Here is a 21,525-nt window from a genome sequence, read left to right on the forward strand (position 1 = left end):
ATGAATCCTTTTAAGGACATGTACTGATTTTAGGTGGGACGTTCCAGGTTTGGTTAGCACTGTAATAACTGGCCAGGCTGTAGAAACAGTGGAGTCTTTGAAATACTTGAACACTGTTATTAACAACAAACTGACATTTGTGCTAGAGTCAAGAGCATATGTTTGGTCTGCGAAAAGCCTTACCGCTGAACACAGCTTTACACATTTCAGGTTGTTAGAACTTTGATGGCATTTTTCTACAGATAATTTATTGAAAGTGTCCTCACATTTTCCTTGATCTGTTGGTTCGATACCCCTCCACCTGTTGTTATACCTGAAGCATATACAGAATAATCATTAACACCCACCTGCCAAAGTCAACATGGTTACTCCTCAGCTGCTGATAATTCAGACTTTCCCAGAAGATTTCACAGTGACATGAGAGATGGAAAATGGATATAATTTAGGTAATTTGATATGAAAGTGATCACCAACGAATTATCACTTTCTTCTAAAGATTCTGTTGCTGTTAAGTGGACTGGTGGCTGAATGTGTAGAGAATCAGGTTGGGATACAGAACTCCCCCAGCTGAATCCCAGTCTCTAAACCTGGTTTGTCCTTGAGGGAGACACTCAGCGGTAGCTCCGTGAGTGCCACCTGTGGTCTCCCACTGTTTCCCTCATGGGTGTACATTAAATGCAGAGAGAGAATTTCATTGTAACATGTTTGTTTAAAAGTATATGTGCTCAATGACGACCATTAAAGGCTTTTAATAAAAAACAAAACTTTTTGTGGAGAAGGGCAGAATTATAATTTGTTTGAGGTGGCTTTTACTGTGCTGTTTGTCCTAATAATGTTGAGAGTCAGTTAATTTGTGTTTTTTATTTTTATTTTGTGTCATTAATGTGTGTTATTTGGCATTTAACATCTTGCTCAGGGGCACTTATGACATCTAATTAATAACTGTAACTGTAATCTGCTGTTTTTCTTGCACATTTTTTAGAACATTTAAAATGCTGTTTTCAATTATCTAAGCACAGCTGAAAATTTATAATTTTATAGAAAACAAAACATTTTTAGTGTTACTAGAAGATGCTAGATTTATTAACCAAAACCAAGTTCCATAAAAAATATGACAGGCAGAGGCCCAAGTTTGACCTTAACTACAGCACTTGGTTAAGGTTTGACAAACATTTAGATTTAATCAATTAACAAATGCTTTTATCCAAAGCTATTTACAAGTAAGTAGCAGACACTAGGGGCAACTTGAGGGTTCAGTGTCCTGCAGGAGGACCAGGATTCAAACCACTGAACCTGTGGTTCGTGGACAACTAACTACCAAATGAGCTACAGCCGCCCCGACTAGACCACAGTCTTTCTCTAACCTTAAATAAATGGTGTAGGAACCTGTAGTAACACTATAACTGGATGTTGTGCTGTAAGATCTAACTTCATTAAAAATTGCATCTTATTCATTATTTTAATAGAAAACATAATTTGGTAGCAATTGTATAACTTCCAAAATTTATTTGCATATTTTAGTTATACAGAAGTAACATTTTTAGGAAAAAGATATATATATATATATATATATATATATATATGTTTGTTTCCTAAAAATGTTACTATGTTATATGTGTATAAAGTCTGTTTACAACACAAACAGCACATTTAAAAAAAAGAGTTGTGTATATGGTACCCAAACTCAAGTTGATCAGAATGTGATCAGAACTTCTGCACATTATTGTGTTGTACATCATCTGTATGTTACCAAAATGGAAGTAAATCTTCTAAAAGTCTTAACACTGTAATTTATTTGACTTTGTATACATATTGATATTACTGAATAGTAGTAGTAGTAGTTATAGTAGTAATTAGTAGTAATATTTGAATTGTTTTTAATTTCTAATAGTGATTAACAATTATTAATTTTTATTTCACTATGACTTGTTTTGTACCTCTAGGACTCCATCTAGATTTTTTGTCAAAGAGCTTCTTGTCAAGCTGCTGCTTAAACTAACAACTAAACCCTGAGTTTTTGCACAAAATACTCAACATTTATATAGAAATGGGTTTTTTTTAGTTTCTGCCATGTGATTGCTGACTGTACACTTTGCTATTATCAGTGTGGTCATGTTACACATTAACACAGCTTGTGACTATTTGTAATGCCTAAATTTTCAATTCAACTTTATTTATATAGCGCCAATTCACAACAAAGTCATCTCAAGGCACTTTAAAGAATAAAGTCAAGACTATAAAGATGTATAGAGAGAACCCACCAATTCCCCGTTGAGCAAGCCCTTGGCAATAGTGGAGAGGAAAAACTCCTTTTAATGGAAGAAACCTCCAGCAGAACCAGGCTCAGGGTGGGCAGCCATCTGCCTTGACCAGTTAGGGTGAATAGAAAGTGACGAGAGAAAAAACAAAACAAAACCAACAACAAAACATTGGCAGGTTGGTAGGACCAGTAGCTGCACACTGGAAAACATGGCTTCAAAGCCTGGGGACATTGGCAGAGAGGGACAGAGAGAGGGAGACAGAGAAGGAGAAAGACAACACACAGAATTAATGTCATACAGTAGTGACAATTGTGGGGTGAGAGGAGAGGAGAGAGGGACAAGAGGACGAAAGGAGCTCAGGTGCATCGGGGGTGGGTGCCCCAGAAGTCTAAGCCTATAGCAGCATAACTATAACTAACTATGTGCTCTATTAAAGATAAAGGTTGTAAGCCTAGACTTAAAAGTAGAGGGGGTGTCTGCTTCCTGGATCTGAACTGGGAGCTGGTTCCACAGGAGAGGAGCTTGATAGTTAAAAGCTCTGCCTCCCATTCTACCTTTGGAAATTCTGGGAACCACAAGTAGGCCTGCATTCTGAGATCGAAGTGGTCTACTGGGATGATATGGTGCTATCTTCTATATAGATCTTAGAGATCTTCTATATATGATGGAGCCTGACCATTCAGAGCTTTATATGTAAGAACCAGGGTTTTAAATTCTATTCTAGATTTAATGATGAGCCAATGGAGAGAAACTAGTGAAGGTGAAATATGATCTCTCTTTTTAGTTCCAGTCAGCACTCTTGCTGCAGCATTTTGGATTAATTGCAGGCTCTTTAGGGAGTTACTGGGGCATCCTGAATGTAGGGAATTACAGTAGTCCAACCTAGTAGTAACAAATGCTTGGACTAGTTTTTCAGCATCACTTTGAGACAGGATGCTCCTAATTTTGGCAATGTTCCGTAGATGGAAGAAGGCTGTTCTAGAGATTTGTTTTATATGTAAGGTAAGTAAAAATCCTGGTCAAAAATAACTCCAAGGTTCCTTGCAGTAGTACTGGAGGCCAGACTTATGACATCTAGAGTAACGATATGGTTGGTCATCCTATTTCTGAGATTTTGGGGCCCAAATACTATGACTTCATTTTGTTTGGGTTTAGATGTCAAAAATTGTGTGACATCCAGGCCTTTATGTCTTGCAGGCATGCTTGAAGCTTGGTTAATTGATTGTTTTCATCTGGTTCATAGATAGATATAGCTGGGTATCATCAGCATAGCAATGGAAATTTATAGGGTGTTTTCTAATAATGTTGTCTTAAGGAGACATATATGAAGTAAACAGTATTGGTCCTACCACAGAGCCTTTTGGAACTCTATAGCTAACCTTCGTGTACATGGAGGATTCATCATTAATTGAAATTGAAGTCTACCAGATAGATAAGATTTAAACCAACCTAATACAGTTCCTTTAATCCCAATTTCATGTTCCAGTCTCTGTAATAAAATGTTGTGATCAATGGTATCGAATGCAGCACTAAGATCTAACAGAAAAAGTATAGAGACTAGCCCATTATCTGATTTTAGAAATAAAGGGGAGATTAGATATTGGTCTGTAATTGCCTAAAACACTGAGTAAGACTGAGTTTTTTAAGTAGTGGTTTAATTACAGCTACCTTGTAGGTCTGTGGTACATAGACTGTTTCTAAAGGTCGATTAATGATATCTAATAGGAGCGTGTCTATTAGGGGCAAAGCTTCCTCCAGCAGTCTAGTTGGAATAGGGTCCACTAGACAGGTTATGTTGTTGGTTTAGATGATAGGAACGTATCTATTAAGATAGATACATTTAGACTGACATATTCTTCCTGCTGCAACCAAGTTTCATTAAGACAAAATAAATCGAATTGTTGATCGCTTATTAAATAAATTACTAACATAGATATAGAAGAGAGAGATCTGATATTTAATAATCTATATTTATTTGTTTTGGGGTTTTGTTCTGTAAGAGGAGTAGTCTTAAGTTTTATTAGTTTATCATGATTAACTCCTTATGCTCGTTTTTAGTTTATGTAATTTAATTAGTTGGGGAATAGAGTCTAGGTATTTACATTTATCTTTAGCCAGGATTTTTAAATATGATTCAACGTTGTCCACTCTTCCCCCAGGAAGACATTTGACTTATTGTGTAAAGTGCCCTGAGATGACTTTGTTGTGAATTGGCGCTATATAAATAAAGTTGAATTGAATTGAATTTGACTTTGGTCACTGGAGTCTCTAACTGCACGTTTATAACTATAGAGCTGCCCATGACCAGAGTTGGTTTCTCAGCAGGTGTGTCGCTGAGTGGGGAACATCGATTTGAAACATGAACCAACTGGTGGTGAACCTCGGGCGTCTATTTAGCATTAGATCTCTTACGAACCATCACCCAGCTGGCCTGGCTTCCTGGCTGTTCAGGAAATGCCGGGGGACAGCTAACGGGGTACGCTAGGTTGGCCCGCACCAGCTACCGGAGCCTGACTAGTTGAATTGTTTTCCACGGTGCGTATTATTCTCCATGGTGCGGAGCTGCACTTCCAATAACGTGAGCCTCACCACCAAAACTGCAAAAATCTTACAAATGTTACAGATCCCATTATCATTAAAGGAGGCAGAAGAAAAACTGAACACGAGACACACCGAGCAAGTGAGAGAAGGAGAGACGGAGGGTGACAGACACACACACACAAAAAACAACTGGACAAGGTTGCAAAAGAGCCACAAATGTCACATGAGTGAGTTACAGGTTTGAAGTTGCTGCAAACAAGAAATTTGTAAAAATGTTTTATTTTATTTTTTTTATGTTAACTACATTTAATTCGTTTGGTCAGTTTTTTTCAGAAGTTTTTTTTTTTCAGAACTTTCTGAATGTCTTTAGTGTAAAGCAAAATCTAATTGGACTTTTTTAGTGTAATGGAAGTTGAGTTTGGGGTGCTGCTGTCATCAACATGTTAGTGTTACCACCAATCAGAGAGCTTCAGGTTGGGGCGTGGGACTCGTGAGAACAGTGATGTCGCTGCAGCTCTCATAACCAGCTGACAGCTGAGCTGGACAAACCACAAGCTGCTCTGATTGGCTGAGCTCCAGCAGGGCTCAGGGATAAAAGAGCAGCTCAGACTCTCAACACGGCATCATCACCATGGACTTCCTGTTGATTGTCTCCTGCTTCACTTTCATCAGCGCCACCTATGGTGAGACACATACACACACACACACACACTCACACTCACACTCACACACACACACACACACACACACACACACACACACACACACTGAGGTGGAAGACTGATTCAGAATCTGGCCAGGGTTAAAACTTATTCAGATTAAGTTTTAGTTCACTCGTTAATTTTGTGTGGATGATAATAAGGTAGCAGAAAAGACAACTTTGGATTCACACTTGGTTCACCAGTAACTTTATCAATCTCTAATTAAATAACAAGAAATAAAACAGTAGCCATAGGAGGACAAACTGCACTTGCTATTGCAAAATGTTTCACATGGATTTGGGAGTTTTCTAATAAATCAGCCTGCAACAGACTATCCTCAAAAATTATTCCAATACTCATTCAGTCAGACAGATTATCATGGCTTTAATTGTGAATTATATGAACATGAATGATTTGAATGTTTAAGTGTCTTTGGGCAAAATGGTGCTATTTACTTGTCAGTCACTTTGGATAAAAGTATCTGTTAAATGTAATTTAAGATCTAACAAAGACTGAAAAATCAGCTGCTGTTCTGTGTCAAACATTCTTATTCACTTTTGATGTATCAAATGTTTACTTAATAAATGACTTAATGACTCAATTTTCAGGTCACAAATGTTACTTGTGCCATGTTGTCAATTACCCAAATGTTTCAGTTCATTTTTCTCAGAAATAAAATCAACACAAAGTTTGAAGTAAAAGCTACTTAGAGCAGCAGTCAGTGACGTTTCCTGTTGTCCTTTCAGGTTGTGGCATCCCCGCTATCCCTCCCCGTGTGACTGGCTACGCCCGTATTGTCAATGGAGAGGAGGCAGTGCCTCACTCCTGGCCCTGGCAGGTGTCTCTGCAGGTAAGACACCTTCTTCTTATTCTTCTTCTCTTTTCCCTTCTCTTCTTCCTGTGTTTTTCAGTGACTGTTTTTTTTTTCTCACAGCAATCCAATGGTTTCCACTTCTGTGGAGGATCTCTGATCAACGAGAACTGGGTGGTGACTGCTGCTCATTGCAATGTCATGTCAGTACAGCACAGCAACACAACCATCACAATTCCTAACACAACACTGTGTGTAGCTCTCTGTAGCATTTGTGGACAGGGAAATAAAATGTCCCCACAGATCTTTTTATTAACGGTTTCAGATATTCCATGTGGAAAATTCACATCTGTGATTTGTGTCAAGTGAACCTTTAAAGCCACGTTTCTTGTTTCCTGTTAGGACCTACCACCGTGTAATTGCAGGCGAACATGATAAGGGGTTTGGCTCCAACGAGGACACCCAGTTGCTGAAGCCTGCTAAGGTGAGAAACAACCATCAAACCATCAGTTTTCAGAATACTTCAACCTTCTACAAGTATCCTCCCTTCATAATCCTCCATCATCCTCCACCTGCAGGTGTTCACCCACCCCAAGTGGAACCCAAGCACCATCAACAACGATATTGCCCTCATCAAGCTGGCCACCCCTGCCCGCCTGAGCACCAACGTGTCCCCAGTCTGCCTCGCTGAGACCACCGACAACTTCCCTGCTGGCATGACCTGTGTCACATCCGGATGGGGTCTGACCCGGTACAATGGTGAGTTCCCCACCACCACCACCATCATGTACCTTCAGGGATGTCACACAGCAGGTGGCTGACCAACTTTAAACCTTAATGCAGTCCTGCGTACAACAGGTTCTAAAACCAAAACCTGCAAAAGTTTAAAGTCATATAAGCAGATTTAGTAACTGATTCAGTACACAACAAAGTAGACACAAAATAATGGAGCCTCCATCAGAAACATAAAACCCATGATCATTTTGTCTTTGATGAATTACTGGTAGAACCATCACGATGTTCCGTGGTTTAAACACTAACTTGTCTGAACTGGATCATCATATGGACGTTACTAATCAGGTGCTGCATCTTGGTAGTTTGTGAACTATAGTACTTTAAGTTATATCCATCAAACACACTGTCCAAACCTTTCACTTGATTAAATCTGAGTTAACTTTCAAACATGGTTATTAAAATGCTTTTTTTTTTAAATTTGATCTCTCGTCTCAATTCATGACATTTCTCAGTGTATTGCAAAGTTAATCAAATACTACATGTCAGAGATGTAGTAACCGAATAAAACTTCATCTCCATAACTGACGTGTGATTTGTTCCTGTTTTTTTTAGTGGTTTAGTTTTTTTTTTTCTCTCCAAATCCATAGTTAGAGGCGGACCTTTACTTTTAAATGTGTAGAGGAAGTCCTGAATGTTGTGAGTTGCATGTCTCCCACAGCTCCCAGTACTCCCAACAAGCTGCAGCAGGCTGCCCTGCCCCTGCTGTCCAACGAGCAGTGTAAGACCCACTGGGGCAGCAACATCTCCGATGTGATGATCTGTGCTGGAGGAGCCGGGGCCACTTCCTGCATGGTGAATCCCTTGTTTACACCTAGCACTTGACTTGGTCTCACTTCTTTAAGTAGTCCCACCTGTCCCACCTGTCCCAACTGTCTAAGTCATACACCAGTAGATAATATTCACATATATATGTGTTTTATAGATTTTACCCCAATATACTTTTATTTGTTGTTTACAGGGAGACTCTGGTGGTCCCCTGGTCTGCGAAAAAGACAATGCCTGGACTCTGGTTGGCATTGTGTCCTGGGGAAGCAGCCGTTGCTCCACGTCCACTCCTGCCGTTTACTCCCGTGTCACTGAGCTCCGCAGCTGGGTTGACCAGATCCTCGCCTCTAATTAAACACTCAGAGACTGAACGACGACTCTGGCCCCCAACCCCCCTGGCTGTTCAAGAACACAGTGTAGACAATGACATGTAATAAAATGTTAACATTAGTGACTGTGCATTGTTGTAGCTTGAATTAGTGTTTTTTAGTGCTCAGCCTTCTCTGTGCACAATTTCAAATGATCCACTGCAGTAAGGAAAGGTTTTATGGGTACACATAGTACTGTTAATGGAGCAACAATACTGTAAATCTTATCTTTTTGGACAAGTGATCGCAGCAACCCTGTCCATCAGGGTTTATGTGAATCCTTGCACAAACTGTACATTTTTGTTGCCACATTTTAGGTTTATAAATATTAATTATTCATTAATAATCGTTTGAGTCAAAGTTTTACATTTCAATTAGTCAATTAGTTTTCCTTTATATTTTTTCATTCACCAAAAAAATAATAAGCCAGGTTCTGAGACAAAACAAGAGCAACAAAAAGCAACAACAAAACGTCGGAGAGGTTGGTAGAACCAGTAGCTACACATTGGAAAACACAAAGCTCCAAACCTGGGGACCCCTGCAGTGAGGGACGGTGAGAGGGAGAGAGAGAGGGAGAAAGACAACTATGGGAGAGAACACAAAGAGTTGTCATGCAGTGTTGACAATTTTGGAGTGAGAGGAGAGAGGGACAAGAGGAGGAAAGGAGTTCAGTGCACTGCGGGGTGGGTCCCCCAGCAGTCTAAGCCCATAGCAGCATGATTATAACTAACTATAAGCTTTATCAAAGAGGAAGGTTTTAAGCCAAGACTTAAAAGTAGAGAGGGTGTCTTAACTGGGAGTTGGTTCCACAGGAGAGGAGCTCGATAGCTAAAGGCTCTGCCTCCCATTCTACCTTTGGAAATTCTGGGAACCACAAGTAAGCCTGCATTCGGAGATCAAAGTGGTCAACTGGGATGATATGGTCCTATGAGGTCTTTTAGATATGATAGAGCTTGACTGTTTACAGCTCTATATGCAAGAAGGGGGGTTCTAAATTCTCTTCTAGATTTACATTTACATTACATTTACATTTAGTCATTTAGCAGATGCTTTTATCCAAAGCTACTGTGTTCACAGTTCACGAGATGCAAGCAAGATTTAATGGGATTTAATGGGAAGCCAATGGAGAGAAGCTAGTGAAAGTAAAATAGGATCTCTCTTGCAATTAGCAAGAGAGATCCTATTTCACTTTCCAGTCAGCACTCTTGCTGCAGCATGTTGGATTATTTGCATTTAGATTAAATGCATGGACTAGTTTTTCCGCATCACTTTGAGACACGATGCTTCTATTTGTTCTGTATTTGGAAGAAGGCTCTTCTAGAGATTTGTTTTATATATGACGTATGGGACAAATCCTGGTCAAAAATAACTCAGAGGTTCTTTGCAGTAGAACTAGATGACAATCTAGATCTAGAGTAATGATATGGTTATGACAGCATATTTCTAAAATTCTTATGCCCAAATACTATGACTTTTTTACTATGACTATTTTGTAAGAATTTAGAAGTAGGAAACTGTGGGACAGCCAATTCAATTCAATTCAATTCAACTTTATTTATATAGCGCCAATTCACAACAAAGTCATCTCAGGGCACTTTACAGAATAAAGTCAAGATTATAAAGATATATAAAGAGAACCCAACAATTCCCCCTGGAGCAAGCCATAGGCAACAGTGGAGAGGAAAAACTCCCTTTAACGGAAGAAACCTCCAGCAGAACCAGGCTCAGGGTGGACGGCCATCTGCCTCGACCGGTTGGGGTGAGTGGAAAGGGGAGAGAGAAAAGAACAGAGCAACAAAAGCAACAACAAAACATCTGGCAGATTGGTAGGATCAGTAGCTTCACGCTGGAAGACACACAGCTTCAAAGCCGGGGGACACCTGCAGAAAGGGACAGAGAGAAGGGGACAGAGGAGGACAAAGACAACTACGGGAGAGAACACACAGAGTTAATGACATACAGTGGTGACAATTGCGGGATGAGAGGAGAGGAGAGATGGTCAAGAGGAGGAAAGGAGTTCAGTGCATTGGGGGGTGGGTCCCCCAGCAGTCTAAGCCTATGGCAGCATAACTATAACTAACTATATGCTTTATTAAAAAGGAAGGTTTTAAGCCTAGACTTAAAAGTAGAGAGAGTGTCTGCTTCCCGAATCTGAACTGGGAGCTGGTTCCACAGGAGAGGAGCTTGATAGCTAAAGGCTCTACCTCCCATTCTACTTTTGGAAATTCTGGGAACCACAAGTAGGCCTGCATTCTGAGAGCAAAGTGGTCTACTGGGATGATATGGTGCTATGAGGTCTTCTAAATATGATGGAGCCTGACCATTCAGAACTTTATATGTAAGAAGCAGGGTTTTAAATTCTATTCTACATTTAATGGGAAGCCAATGGAGAGAAGCTAGTGAAGGTGAAATATGATCTCTCTTGCTAGTTCCAGTCAGCACTCTTGCTGCAGCATTTTGGATTAATTGCAGGCTCTTTAGGGAGTTACTGGGGCATCCTGAAAGTAGGGAATTACAGTAGTCCAACCTAGAGGTAACAAATGCATGGACCAGTTTTTCGGCATCACTTTGAGACAGGATGCTCCTAATTTTGGCAATGTTCCGTAGGTGGAAGAAGGCTGTTCTAGAGATTTGTTTTATATGTGAGTTAAAGGATAGATCCTGATCAAAAATAACTCCAAGGTTCCTTGCAGTAGTACTGGAGGCCAGACTTATGCCATCTAGTGTGACAATATGGTTGGACATCATATCTCTGAGATTTTTGGGCCCAAATACTATGACTTCAGTTTTAGCCAGGCTTTTATGTCTTAGGCACAGGGTTTGAAGCTTGATTAATTGATTTGTTTCATCTGGTTCCATAGATAGACATATATCTGGGTGTCATCGCATAGCAATGGAAATTTATGGAATGTTTTCTAATACTGTTACGTAAATGAGACATATATAAAGTAAAATTAGTGGTCCTAACACAGGACCTTGTGGAACTCCATAGCTAACCTTTGTGTGCGTGGAGGATTCATCATTCACATAAACAAATTGGAATCTATCTGATAGATAAGATTCAAACCAATTTAGTGCAGTTCCTTTAATCCCTATTTCATCTTCCAGTCTCTGCAATAAAATGTTGTGTAAATACTGAAAATCTCACTTGTGTTTCTCCATCAGATAAAATGGCCCAACTAGCCCTAGAATAACTTACCAGAAACAAGAAGCATATAGCATTAGCAGATCTTTGGTCTTGGCTTTGGTGGAGAATTGAAATAAAATGAATAAATGATACATCATGAAATCCAATAGTAATACTAACTTAGATTTTTCAGTTTTCAACAAATGCAGTTCTTACTAGTTTTCTTCAAATTAGAGGTACTTGCAAAGAAAAAAAAAAAACGACTCTGTTTTTGTTTGAGTGAAGCTAAATTAACAATCAAATATAGTAGATATATTTAACCAGTGGGAGGCAGCATATCACACTTTTAGCCGGGTATTAAGAGCAGTGTAAATGTAAAGTAAAGGTCATTAATGGGATCAAAGCATATTTGTGTGATTCATAAACTCAATGCAACTGACCATTGACCTTTTTCTGCTATTATAAAATCCTCTGCTGACATTTGCTAATGACTAAGGGTGTCACAGTCCTGGCTTTTGGACAGTCCTCTTCCATGCCCTACCTGATCCTCATGTTTGGACTCTCTCCCCTTACGTTTTGGTCTGAGGTTTGCTTTCCTGTTTATTTAAGTTTTTTGGTTTTGTCTTTTGTTATTCCTGCTTGTTTGGCTCTGGTTTTATGTTCGAGTATTTATTTGTCTTCTTCAGTCTGTCTGTGCTTTATGTTCAGTTTGTTCGTGTCTGCCTCCACTTAATACTAAGTTAGTTCCCTTGTTTCCCCAGCACTGTTATTTAGTTTATCTTTTCCCCTCAGTGTGTTTAAGTTCATGTTCTATTTTGCTTTGTTTATTACTACGTGTGCTATTCCTGCCCTCCTCACGGAGTCATTTTTGTTTACCCCTTTTCACATTTCAAACCTCCCCTTGTTGTCTACTGTACTAAAATTAAACATATACTCAGAGTGTGACAAAGGGAGGATTACATTTTTGCATTGTTGCACTGTGTACAGTTTACATGAACATTGCACTATGATGGGACTTATGTCAGCACCAGAAATTTACAGCTAATTGACAAAAGAAGCATTCTTAGATAGAGTAGGTGGGAGGGTGGAGGTTTATCTACCTTAGTAGTATAGTATTTAATTGCCTGATATTGTTATATAGTGTAGTACTGTCACAATAGTAATGCGCATTCATTAATGGACATGGTTAACAAATCATGACTAAAGACAATGTAACCACAGTAGAAAGTCTTGTATGACAGAAGTTTGAAATACCAAGTTATACAAGTAACCGTTACTTGAATTTTGGAAGGCAATGAGTTTGCATGGTTTAATCACTAAATCAAGTAAATCAGATTGCTGATAAAATGAATTCAACTCAGATTTTCAATGTTGTAAGAATGTCATGTTAATTGGCCCATCTTAAATACGTGTAAATTAAAAGACGCCAAACGGTACACTCAGGCTTTGTTTAAAATAATTACATTTTTAACTACTATACATTTTACATGTTTTTGTTGGGTTTAAAAATGTAAGTGTACTGCCCTTAATAAGCATTTGTATTTATTAATACAATTGCTATTCCAGTTTACTTTTCTTTCCAAGACAATTGGTTTGCATGTCTTTTTTTAAGTAAGGCTTTCAGAGTTTACAGTGTATCAAAAATTTGGACTTGTCAGGCTGTGCAAATAAATATGACAAGATTAAGACAACAGATCAGAGTTTTGTGTTTTATTGATGATCAGGGCAAGATGCTCAGTTGGCAGCAATGGTCTTGTCTATCCAGGCCCGGAGCTCAGTGACGCGGGCGTACACACCAGGCATTGTGGGAGTACAGGTTCCACTTCCCCAGGACACGATGCCGACCAGAGTCCAGGCTCCAGACTTCTGACAGACCAGAGGGCCACCAGAATCACCCTGAAAACATAACACATTCAGTTAAAGAAGAAACAATATGATGAGGAGAATAACACTTTACATTAGCACAATTTTTTGACGTTGGTAGAACCCACCATGCAGGAGGAGGCTCCAGCAGCTCCGGCACAGATCATCAAACTGGTGATCTTGCTGCCCCAATAAGAACGGCACTGTTCATTGGTAAGCAGGGGGAGGGTGGCCTGCTGCAGCAGTGCAGGGGTGTCAGGAGCTGCAACGCAAGAGTACATCACACATCAAACACATTCATAGTAACACACAGTGTGAGTTTTCTACATCATGTAAACTTACAATAGTCCAAAGACATTTGGCCCATAAAAATATAAAGTGAAATGCAATGAAAACATAAATGTGAACAATTTGAGGTTTGATGAAAACTACACTACACTTTACTTCAAGGTTCAAAACTTTGACACTGACCAGCCAAAGCACCTTCCTACCTGAACTCCCTCATCCCAGTCTACAGTCCATTGCACCGACATCTGGTTGTCCCTTAACCACACAGCAAATAATTTAGGCTAAGAAACTGCACATTCAGCAGCCTCACTCACAAAACTTCTGCTCTCACCATTGTAGCGGGTCAGACCCCAGCCGGAGGTCACACACTTCATTCCTCCAGGGAAGTTGTCTCCAGTCTCAGCCATACACACAGGGGAAACACGCATGTTCATCTGGGCGGGGGTGGCCAGCTTGATGAGCAGGACATCGTTGTTGATGGTGAAGCCGTTGTAGTTGGGGTGTTTGAACACCTGACATGAAATGGCATCATTATCATCAGAGAACATCCAGGAAAACACCACGATGAGACAAAATGCTTTTATTGTTACCCACCTTTCCGACCTGGATGATCTGGATGTCCTCAGCATTGGAGGAGCGGTCGTGTTCCCCAATAATAACACGGTGTGAAGTCCTACAAGAAAAGGATTGAAAACAATCCATCATTTCTAAGCTGAAAGAGCTTTTATCATCTAAATATCATGTGTTCACTGACGAGGTTAACTAGCACATTAAATCTGCTCTTTGGTGTTTGTCAGTTCCCTACATTCCCTAAAGAGCCTGCAATCAATCCAAAATGCTAGAGCATGAGTTCTAACTGGAACTAGCTTGAGAGATCATATTTCACCTTCACTAGCTTCTCTCCATTGGTTTCCCATAAAATCTAGAATAGAATTTAAAACCCTGTTTCTTACATACAAAGCTCAGAATGGTCAGGCTCCATCATATATAGAAGACCTCATAGTACCATATCATCCCAGTAGACCACTTCGATCTCAGTATTCAGGCCTACTTGTGGTTCCCAGAATTTCCAAAGGTAGAATGGGAGGCAGAGCCTTTAGCTATCAAGCTCCTCTCCTGTGGAACCAACTCCCAGTTCAGATTCGGGAAGCAGACACCCTCTCTACTTTTAAGTCTAGGATTAAAACCTTCCTCTTTGATAAAGCTTATACTTAGTTATAGTCATGCGCTGCTATAGGCTTAGACTGCTGGGGGATCCACCCCCCCATGCACTGAGCTCCTTTCCTCCTTTCACCTCACAATTGTCACCACTGTATGATATTAACTGTGTGTTTTCTCCCGTAGTTGTCTTTGTCCTTCTCTGTCTCCCTCGCTCTGTCTCGTTCTGCAGGTGTCCCCGGCTTTGAAGCTGTTTTTTTTCCAGTGTGCAGCTACTGGTCCTACCAACCTGCCCGTTGTTTTGTTGTTGCTTTTCTTGGTCTTTTCCTTTCTCTCTTAACCTTCCACTCTCCACAACCGGTCAAGGCAGATGGCTGTCCACCACGAGCCTGGTTCTGCTGGAGGTTTTATTCATTAAAGGGAGTTTTTCCTCTCCACTGTTTCCTAGGACTGACTCCAGGGGAATTGTTGGGTTCTCTCTATACATCTTTAGAGTCTTGACTTATTCTGTAAAGTGCCTTGAGATAACTTTTTTGTGAATTGGTACTATATATATAAAATTGAACTGAATTGAATTTATCAAGTTTGTGTTACATAAAACTTCAATGACACCATCATACTGCACAATCTCACACTGAAAACGATCTGATATTAAAAAGCCTAAAATCAAATGCTTAGTGAACTTTTTGCTTAAAGACTTTAAACCACTGTGAAATTAAAAATTCACATTAGTCTTTGATAAGCAAAGCTGCTTCAGTTTGAAGAGAAGAAATAAAGATTGAAAACATTTACTTGACATTGCAGTGAGCAGCTGTCACTACCCAGTTCTCATTGACGAGAGAGCCGCCGCAGAAGTGGAAACCAGTGTAATCCTGCAACAAGGAGGACAGTTAGACTGAATACCATCATCTGTGTGTGTGTGTGTTTTTGAGTGTTTATTTACCTGGAGGGACACCTGCCAGGGCCAGGAGTGAGGCACGGCCTCCTCACCGTTCACAATACGAGAGTATCCGGTGATCACAGGAGGGATGGCGGGAGAACCGCAGCCTGGAGACATTATGATAAAAACACAATTTTAACACAGCAGCAGTATTGTTTATTAATTCATTAGTGTAAAGTAATCCAGAAGATTCAATTACAGGAAGGTAAAAGGGAAGAAATATTTAACTTTTAATTTGGATACAAAAAATGTATCTTAAATTTTATTTATCTTATACTTAGATTTTTAAAACTGCAATGTGGTTCAGACCTGATATGAAAATATGTTCACTGACCTTATCACGAATTTGACTACAGGCTGTGTAGTGAAACAGATCTGTGTCCGATTTAGTTAGGTATGTAAATCAGGCCATTATACTGTGTGTTTATTGCATGTTTTAATCACTTCAACATAGGTGAAAAGTTTTGTGTTTCACTTGTTAGAGTTAATATTTATCATACAGAAGGAGGTTTCTATTATTTTATAGATATTCTAAAAGAAATACTGTTTATTTACTGTACATTTTGCTTCAACTCTGCTTTGAATGATGAACTGACAAAGTTATTTAAAAGTCACTTATTTCAATTCTTTCTTATGTGAAGTTCTTGCATATCTGTAAATATAAATAATAAACACCACAGCCCTGTTTACAGAGTTATGCATGATCTTGGATCTGTTGGTTCTTTATATCGAGCTAATTGTCCCAGCAACAGATCCACAATTTCAGAGCTACTAAGGAGCAGGTTTGATCTAAGATGGGCTCTCAGATTTGACCAGAGTTGTAGCAGAAGTTTTCTTCAGACTATGTATGTGCAGTTCCCATATGAGCAAGCCACTGAAACCAGGACAATGATAACAAGTTATGTGTGTTAAAGTATAAAAACTGTTCTGTGCCATTCAACATTATCGTGTTTAATTAAAGCCACATAATCTGTCACCGGCAGAAGTCTGACATTCACCACTTTTTGTGTGTGTGCATTACAAAGTGGTGAACAACAGTACAGATAGTAAAAGTGACACTTTTTAAACTGATTTATCTGCAGTAAAGGCTCCTCCATTAATGTTAGAAAAGAATCTGAAAGTTACAATCCTGCACATTACATTTCTTTAAGATGATTATTAGACTTGGATTAGCTTTCGCATCATGTTAATATTGATTGATATTGATAATATTGTCTGCTTTGATGTTAAAGGGTTTGTCTTACCGTAGGCGGCCCCAGCAAATGCAAGGCAGGAGAGGATCCACAGGAAGGCCATGGCTCAATCATATTGGGTCTAACTAAGCGTGGAGCTTTTATACAGCCTGGGAAAGATTAGATTGGATGGAACTGGAAGGACATGAGTCTGAGGGGACACCTTATCAGAGGGCCATGGAAATGTGGACAGGTGGAGCTGACAGAGAGGAGAGGGGATTATGAACTTCATTTTACATTCATTTTAAATTTGAGATGTTTGTACAGTACCAATCGCTTAGGTGATTTTGTTTTCTTCAATAATTTTACAGCAATATGAACCAAATTAACTTTTAAATTATTAGTTACTCAGAATATTGTTGTTGTTATTCAACAAATGAATGACCTGAATAAGTATTTGAAGCTTCTTTTCAAACACCAGAGACATGTCAGGCTGAGTTGTGGGGAGATGTGTCAAACCACAGATTTCATAGATTCATACTCTTAAAATGGGACTACACCTAAAATATTAAAATAAAATATAACAAAATAAAATCATACTTTTTCAAAACAGATTTTCCAAATTTTCTAAAGACACTAAGCACAACAAGTGGCTAAATTTCTTCTAAAACCTTAGCAAACTTCACTCGGTAATAAATCGTGTTCCTTCATGTTACATACATAGTAAAAGCTAATGTAAACTTAGATTAAACTATATGTTGTAAGATGTGGCTTTTTCAAAACTTGAACTCAGTTTAATATATAAACAGGCCTCTGACTTATCATTCACTGCACTTTGATATTTTGTCCACAGTGTTTCTGGGACCAGTGTGTGTTGAAGGTCATTTGGTTGAAATGTGTGTGTTTCCCAGCAGCACGGTGTTTATTGGCAGCACCAGACGTGGAAATCTGACCTTCACCTGCAGAAAAATCAATAAAACACAGTTAGCACAAGACCTAAAACCTTTAGTCATTTGTCATATTGACAATATGCAATAATGCAGTGTTATGTATCTATTGTTGCTTAATTGTTTAGCAATACATTGCTGAATTTTAATTGATTAAAAATAAATGGCCTTACAGTGCATAATTTACATAATTGTCAGAAAATGTAATTTCTCTATTTTTTATATCGCAGCACAAGATGGTGCCTCATTCTGTTTGACAAGATTCACAATATGTGTTTGTCAAAAAAAAAACTGTCTGTGTGTGCACCCCAATGAATACTGCAGTTTGAGACTGTCCTGTAAAATACACACATAACACAGTCACAAAGGATTTAGACCCAGAAAAGGGTGGATGATGGTTCAACAAACAGAGGAATTTGACTCAGGAAACCACAGTTCCAGTCTAGTGTGAAACAACGGTTTGTTGTAACAAGTGCTGTAAGTCATGTGAAAAACGTTATATGATGACATGTTAACATTAAACCGTGTTTAACTGGTCCCAAAATCTGACCAAATGACGTATTTTTTGGTTTACCACAAAAAATGGCATGAAACCAGCTGCCATTTTAGTGCCACTGTAGGAGATGGCAGTCGCCATTTTGTTGCCTTCCACTAAAAGGAGTTTAGGTTTAACAGACTCCCACCTCTCTGATAGAGGTTTTTTCTACAGTTTTGTGGATCAAATGAGAGGGTAGAGACAAACCACCTGTATGGGCATTAAGGTCGTAGGCCTTGTTGCAGCATTGTCCTTCTGTGTTTGTCCTTTTATCAGAGGCCCGTGTTAAAGAGTTACAACAGCTGCAGTGAGCTGCATGTCCCAGTGTGTTCAACACACACATACACAGAGTTTGTCTGAAGCTGGTCTCTGGTGAAGCTGCAGTTCTTGGGCTGCGACTGGGTAGTTGTTTTCTGATGATTCCAACAGCGTCTGACTGTGTAAATAAGCCCAAACCCTTTTAAGGTATTTTTGAGGTTAGACTTTTGTGTACTGCAGTGCCCCTTCAGCTGGCAGCAGTAGTGACAGAGAAGGGTATTCCCTTCAGAGTTACTAAAGCAAATAAACTTCCCTCATTGCATATACACTGATCGGGCATTACATTATGATGACCTGTACAATCTAATATAATCCAATACCGCAGCTCTACCATGACTTATATTTTACAAGGTTATAATTGCTTCATTTTTAGGTTGAAACTGGCAGAATTCTTCTATATCTTTATTATTGAGGTCAAAGTGGATAGTGGAGTCGTACTGACTGCATTATAAGAAGAGGTGGTTTGAATATTGTGGCGATCTTTTTTCTTTTGTTCTTTCGGCTTATCCTTTGAGTTAAGGGTTGCCACAGTGGATTACTGTCCGCATGTTAATTTAGCACAGTTTTTATACCGCTTGACCTTCCTAACACAACCCTCCCCAATTTCTACTGTGCTTGGACCAGCTCTGAGCAGCTGGGGAGAGGAATGGGCTGTTCAGTAGGGGTTCAGTGTCCTAATGTTTCCAGAGACAATTTGACATATAGCCAGGACAGCATCCCCCCCGTGTGTCATCAGCACTGTGAGGAGGTGAGTTGGTGATTCAGATTCTGCAGAATCTGACACTAATTTAGGCAACAACAAACTCAGTTACTTAAATTTTTTTTTGTAATTTATGGTTTACACTGTGTTGTGTGACTCCCAAACTGAAATCAGAAACTCTTGTTGTGGCTTACAGCATGTTCTCACTTACGTCCTTCACTGGGTCTTTGGCATGTTTGTTTACATGTTATGCTGTCAAAGTTGTAGCGACCACCTATAGACACACCAATGAAGTTTGAAAGTTTGCCAGTTCCTTTTTCTCTGTACTAGTAAATTAGGCTAGAGAATAACTTATGATGATTAGCTTTCTTCTACTTCATGTCTAAAACTGCCAGGTGTAGTGAGAGATTACAACTGTGAGTGTTTAGTTGGCAGCAAGGATCTGGTTGACCCAGCCTCTGAACATAGTAACACTGGCTAAGACATCAGGAATGGATGTGGAGCAACAGCAGCTTCCCCAGGACACCAAGCAGAGTCCAGGCCTTGTCCTTCTGACAGATCAGAGGACCACCAGAGTCAGTCTGAAACACCAAATAAATTAGTAACATTAATAGTAAAAAAAATATATAACGCAACAGCAAAGGGACTGTCAGGGCAAAAATGACAATATCTTGTCTTGGACACCTCAAGTGTAATCAGTAAAGAAGCTTCAACATCCAGGATGTCTTTTAGTGTTTTATTATTTTGAAGAGAGAAATACATTGACAGAGTTTCAATTCTCCATCCTATACAGTTATAAACCTCATACATTAGTTTTACAACCATCTGTTGCTGGGCAGACCATCTTCTACCCTCAGGACTCTGCCCCCGGCCATTTCTCCTTTTATGGAAACCATTTCCCTTTCCAGCACTTTGATAAGCACCTGTGCGCATGGAGTGACTCTGGATCAGAGTCAGTGTGGGATTGTCTGCTGTTAGACAATAACTGACCTTGGAGCAGTTCTGCAAACACTTCAAGACAAAACATATATATGAGACAAAGTTTGAACAACATACAATCTTTTAAACATTCTTCAAAAGTACACTGAGTACAAGTTGCCATTATAACTAGGTAAAATGCTAAGGATTAAATTTTATCATCATTTAATAATACTTGATTTTCCATCGTAAAACACATATGAAATTAAAGATGCGAATCATGACTTTCACACCGAAAATGACTCCCATACCAGATCGGTTGGGGCCCGGGTTAACAACAACCGTCACCGGTGCTGTTGACCTACAGGGTACCGGTGGAAATTGGACTACTGTTGGTCGAAGAAGGAAAGGAGGAAGGTGTATTTGTTGGCAGAGATGAAAGAGGAACTATGTGACTATGGGACTATGACAGGGAAAGCTAGAGAGTTGGTTGACATGATGCAGAGAAGGAAGGTGGATATACTGTGTGTCCAAGAGTCCAGGTGGAAAGGTAGTAAAGATAGAAGCTTAGGAGCAGGGTTCAAGTTGTTCTACCATGGGTCAGATAGGAAGAGAAATCGAAGTCTCTATACCTGTTCTGTTAGATCCTAGTGCTGCATTTGATACCATTGATCACAACATTTTATTACAGAGACTGGAACATGAAATTGGGATTAAAGAAACTGAACTAGGTTGGTTTAAATCTTATCTGTCTGATGGACTTCAATTAGTTCATGTTAATGATGAATCCTCCATGCGCACACAAAGGTTAGCTAAGCAAGTCAAGCACAAAGCTTTGTCTTAGGACCAATACTTTTTACTTTATATATGTCTCCTTTAGTCAGATTTATTAGAAAATGCTTGATAAATTTCCATTGCTATGCTGATGATACCCAGCTATTTCTATCTATGGAACCAGATGAAAAAAATCAGTTAATTAAGCTTCAAGCACGCCTACAAGACATAAAGAAAAACTAGTCCATGGATTTGTTACTTCTAGGCTGGACTAGTCTAATTCCCTACTTTCAGGATGCCCCAGTAACTCCCTAAAGAGCCTACAAGTAATCCAAAATGCTGCAGCAAGAGTGCTGACCGGAACTAGCAAGAGAGACCACATTTCACCTTCACTAGCTTCTCTCCATTGGCTTCCCATAAAATCTAAAATAGAATGTAAAACCCTTCTTACATAGAAAACTTTAAACTGCTCCATCATTTATTGAAGACCTCACAGTCCCATATCATCCCAGTAGACCACTTCGATCTCAGAATGCAGGTCTA

General features: G+C 39.4%; 2 protein-coding genes across 2 annotated transcripts; one reads left to right on the top strand and one right to left on the bottom strand.

Moving 5' to 3' along the window:
• The first annotated feature begins 5,327 nt into the window (after positions 1–5,327).
• On the top strand, positions 5,328–8,324 carry LOC137108227 (chymotrypsin B-like). The gene is made up of 7 exons (XM_067492592.1): positions 5,328–5,485; positions 6,250–6,353; positions 6,438–6,517; positions 6,717–6,798; positions 6,893–7,073; positions 7,768–7,901; positions 8,068–8,324. The coding sequence occupies exons 1-7, from the start codon at positions 5,434–5,436 to the stop codon at positions 8,227–8,229; spliced, it is 795 nt and encodes a 264-aa protein (XP_067348693.1). The 5' UTR covers positions 5,328–5,433; the 3' UTR covers positions 8,230–8,324.
• Positions 8,325–13,064: 4,740 nt separating this feature from the next.
• LOC137108238 (chymotrypsin A-like) lies at positions 13,065–17,015 on the bottom strand. Its single transcript, XM_067492602.1, has 7 exons — positions 16,863–17,015; positions 15,622–15,725; positions 15,471–15,550; positions 14,115–14,193; positions 13,852–14,032; positions 13,361–13,494; positions 13,065–13,265 (listed from the first exon to the last, which is right to left on the bottom strand). The coding sequence occupies exons 1-7, from the start codon at positions 16,912–16,914 to the stop codon at positions 13,104–13,106; spliced, it is 792 nt and encodes a 263-aa protein (XP_067348703.1). The 5' UTR covers positions 16,915–17,015; the 3' UTR covers positions 13,065–13,103.
• Positions 17,016–21,525: the final 4,510 nt, after the last annotated feature.

Source organism: Channa argus, chromosome 2 (assembly GCF_033026475.1).
Source record: "Channa argus isolate prfri chromosome 2, Channa argus male v1.0, whole genome shotgun sequence".
NCBI classification, from domain to species: domain Eukaryota; kingdom Metazoa; phylum Chordata; class Actinopteri; order Anabantiformes; family Channidae; genus Channa; species Channa argus.

Bases quoted from the DNA above. Each gene is read 5' to 3' on its own strand.
- LOC137108227 (XM_067492592.1), top strand. From the start codon at position 5,434: ATGGACTTCCTGTTGATTGTCTCCTGCTTCACTTTCATCAGCGCCACC. The intron at 6,518-6,716 runs GTCAGTACAGCA...GTTTCCTGTTAG, and splicing joins GCTGCTCATTGCAATGTCAT to GACCTACCACCGTGTAATTG. The intron at 6,799-6,892 runs GTGAGAAACAAC...CTCCACCTGCAG, and splicing joins AGTTGCTGAAGCCTGCTAAG to GTGTTCACCCACCCCAAGTG.
- LOC137108238 (XM_067492602.1), bottom strand. From the start codon at position 16,914: ATGGCCTTCCTGTGGATCCTCTCCTGCCTTGCATTTGCTGGGGCCGCC. The intron at 15,726-16,862 runs GTAAGACAAACC...TAATGTCTCCAG, and splicing joins ATTTGCTGGGGCCGCCTACG to GCTGCGGTTCTCCCGCCATC. The intron at 13,495-13,851 runs GTGAGAGCAGAA...CTTGCGTTGCAG, and splicing joins GGGTCTGACCCGCTACAATG to CTCCTGACACCCCTGCACTG.